At 41.6% G+C, this 3,658-nt stretch overlaps 1 protein-coding gene across 1 annotated transcript in view; it reads right to left on the bottom strand.

The window, feature by feature from the left end:
• Nucleotides 1–985: 985 nt before the first annotated feature.
• The window catches only part of AFTPH (aftiphilin), a 33,725-nt gene continuing 31,052 nt past the window's right edge, over nt 986–3,658 (bottom strand). Inside the window, exon 10 of the mRNA XM_010133024.1 lies at nt 986–2,199. Within this exon, the coding sequence (XP_010131326.1) occupies nt 2,055–2,199 (145 nt within the window). The 3' untranslated portion in view covers nt 986–2,054. The remainder of the gene's footprint in view (nt 2,200–3,658) is intronic.

Below are 3,658 nucleotides of genomic sequence, written 5' to 3'. Positions count from 1 at the left end.
ACGATAAGCACGCGCTGAAGAATATGACACTAAACTGGTGAGATTAGCAAAGCCAGCTTTGACATGTCACAGGCACGAAGTCAGGACTGCAATGGAAATCTGCTGAAGCAAATACAAGTGGTTTTGAGGACTACAAGGTAAAGCAGATGGCTTTTGCATAAACCTTTTCAGCTACAACAGGGTGCAGCTTGATCCCGCAGCACTGTACACTGCAGTACTAATTAGAGGGCAGGGGAGCCAATTTAGCCTTTACAGGTGAACTACATCACTACTGCAGGAGCTGCTCCCTCAGTTCTGAGTAGCCACCACTCACTGAAACTCCTGCGTTCAAAGGGGGAACCCCAGCGCTCATCTCAAGGACACTTCAAGAAAGAAAATGTCTCCTTTTGCAAGGACGACATTTCAGCTTACGAGCTAATGACCTCCAACTGTAACTTTTCTTACCCAAGTGCTGTCAGACAATAAAGGATTTGAAGAATAGGTAAGAAAACACACTGGAGATTTCTCAGGACTGGATGTTAAGCGATGAACTAGTGGTGACCACCAAGCGCTTCAAGACCTGTAAAGGTTAGATGTGGGACTGTCTAGGCCCATGCAAAGCACCCTCATGAAAACCACTGCCCAGAGCATGCCTGACCTGCAGATGCTCCACTGGTCCCCTCTGAAGAGATGTTTCTGAAAGAGCAGCAGTGCATGCTAACAAGTTAGGACACTTATGTGAATGCTACATTTATATTTTTATTCTAGCTAAGAAATAGGCAGTTGTCCTTTCTCACCTCACCATGATTTGTGTTCCTCACAGCTGAGTAATGCCAAATGCTTTGAAGAAGTCTCTAACCTAAAACACCAGACCCTGGCAGGTGTGTTTTGGGGGACCGCGCAACACGAATGAGAAGGTTCTGCTGTTAACGTGGTGCATCAATTTTACCACAAACCGAACAAGGAATCCGTTCTGTATAAACAGAGAGCAGACTAGGTACAGCTGTATCTTTTAAATTATTTTATTTTGTGTAAGCTAAAAGGAAATTTACACACTTAAATCTCAAAAGACCTTGGGCATGCACATTGACCTTTTTAGAGGTTCTTCTACATAGCTCTCTTTTTTCCATAGGAATTTCCCCAGACATTTACAACCCATAGTTTTTTACTGTATATACAGCCTAAAACCATAGCGATCTATGATTATGTCATTTTACACTGTGCAAAATCAAACAGGAATAGTGGTACAACAGAACATAAAAAGTTTTTAACAGGTAAATTTCATTGTAAGACATTCATTTAAGTTTTGGTCCTTCTTTTCCAAATCAAACTGATTAAAAGCAGACAACTTCCTAATGACCAAAAAAAAAAAAAAAAAAAAATCAAGTGTTCAGACGGTGATTTGTAACTGGAACAGGAAGTTACTGACATACCTTTAAAGGCTATAGAGTGACAGAGCCATACTACTGAAGTTTAAGAACATAAAACCTGATCAGCCAACTAATCAAACACGGGGAGGAGAAAAGGAAAACACACATCTTAAGCTTGTTAAAGCACAACAGAAATTACTGGGCTTTAAAGAAACAACAATAACTGAAAACCCACAAAGGGACAATGTAATCCTTGGGGGTTTTCTCCCCCCCAGCAGTAAGTATTTTAATATACGCAGGAAAGAAAAAGATGCTCAATGCAATCTGAAAACCCGTCAGGGGGACTTCACGGACTGTGAAGACTGAAGTTTTCATTACGTGTTTCTAGGAGTTTTTTTTAAACTTTTAAAAATTTTTGTAAGAAGGACACCACCAGTGTATTTCACAAAGACAGAAATGTATACACCCCAGCACAACAAAAAGAAATAGATCTTCAAAAAGATTTACCCCCAATTATTTACATTTTTCTCTAATATAAATTTAGGACTCCAGTATGTAAATAAATATACATTACTATGTATACCTTTCTAGTGCTGCTTACCAACAAATCATCTGAACTTGTTTTTAATTAAAGCAAGATTGCTTTTTATGACCCACAGAGGGAAGAAAAAAAAAATCAATAGAAAACGTCCAATTCACATCACTTTAGTCTACCTTTTCTTGGCAGCTTGTTGAAGGTGTTAATGTGGCTGGGAACATCAACACCTTGGCATGCATGAAAGTTAAGTCAGGAAGGCTAGAAATCACCTTGGCAGCTTCTTCACTAAGATGTTCTTCCTTTTTCGGTTTCCTGTTGATAAGAAAAGAACAAAGTGCATTAATGCAGTACCTGATACCCCTTAGATCACTGGAAGAGTCACTGATCGAAGCAGCGTTCTGTCAGTTCGGCTCCCTCTGACAGGCACTGCTGTGAGCTCCTTGAAGGGAGTCTAATGCGATAATACTCACCTGCCTACCAACAGAATGTTAACAGAGAGAGTCAGCAAAATCTTCCTGCGTATTATTGCAATAAGGACAAACATATTTCCCATTCAGATCCTGTTTTTTATATATTTTTCTGCTTTTGGCAGGTTCCAGTATGCAGAGACAACCCTGCCCATATTCTAGGGATAAACAGGGTGATCCACAAACCCTTTCCCGCCGCCCCCCCCCCAGGCTCAGCAGCAGCAAAAGGTGCTCACACTCCACTCGGAGCTGCTTGCTTTGAAGTGCAGTGATATGTATAGCCATAACGATACATACAGCAGCTTGGGAATCGCTGGTGGTTACTCTGCCTTTTGCATTATTCACAAGGATCACGGAGAGCAAAGGAAAAAACAGGTCTGAATCCCACGTTGCTTGGTTCTCACTACTATGCAAAAAACCCCTCACATTCCCCAAGTAAAATGAAGCCTGGCTAAGATTGCTACACACCACCCCCCATCCCCTGCCCAAACATGAACCAAATAATCTGCCCTTCCTAGAACACTTCACAAGTGTCTTTTCTACATCTTGTCTTGGCTGTAAGCTTTAAACTGAGCCTGCGAGGGGGCAGCAATCACTCTGATCACAAAGCAGCATGTATTCAGATTTTCTTTTGTCAGCACCCATCAGGACTGTTTCCTGAGCTGACTGGAGATGAGGGGAAAGCAAGGGGCTACACGTTTGCTGCAGTAGCAGTCTCAAAATTTCTTAGATAGGAGGAGGAGAAGGAAAAAAAAAAAAACCAAACCCCAGATTTAGAGTCAAACTCATCCTTGACATCACTGATCATTGTGTTGACACCAAAATATCGCTTTTGTTTGCTACTTGAAATCATCACTTGATGAAAGGTCTCTAGATGAGGCAGCCTAGACACTAAATCTGACTTTCCTTCACTAGAATAGCAGTATTTTCTTTTCTCTGCTGCAGTGGAATTCCATGAGCCACTGACTAGGTAGATTACCAAATTCTGGAGCATAAACAAAGCTGCGTGCTGGACTTAGTGAAGGAAGAAGAGGAGAGCAAATCCGTGCCTCCTTCCCTAACAACGTCAGTCAGCTCTGTTTGCACTTGAAGGACTATCTCTGAGCTCTTGAAAAGTGGTTTTCGCCCACCACTGTGTTATCAGTATTTGGTGCCACTATTAGTAATCACTTACCACAAGCCTCTCAAAGGTACAAACTCCTGGTGATCAAGGATTTAGAGCTAACAAAGGAGTGTTTGACAGAGGAAGGGAAAGGAAGAGGGCTGATTGAGATCTGCATTAAAAGGAGTTCCTGTAATTGTTC

The sequence above is a fragment of the Buceros rhinoceros genome, unplaced genomic scaffold (assembly GCF_000710305.1).
Source record: "Buceros rhinoceros silvestris isolate BGI_N320 unplaced genomic scaffold, ASM71030v1 scaffold19853, whole genome shotgun sequence".
NCBI classification, from domain to species: Eukaryota; Metazoa; Chordata; class Aves; order Bucerotiformes; family Bucerotidae; genus Buceros; species Buceros rhinoceros.
Note: the sequence above shows the minus strand (reverse complement) of the source record. Positions and strands in the feature narration are given on the sequence as shown.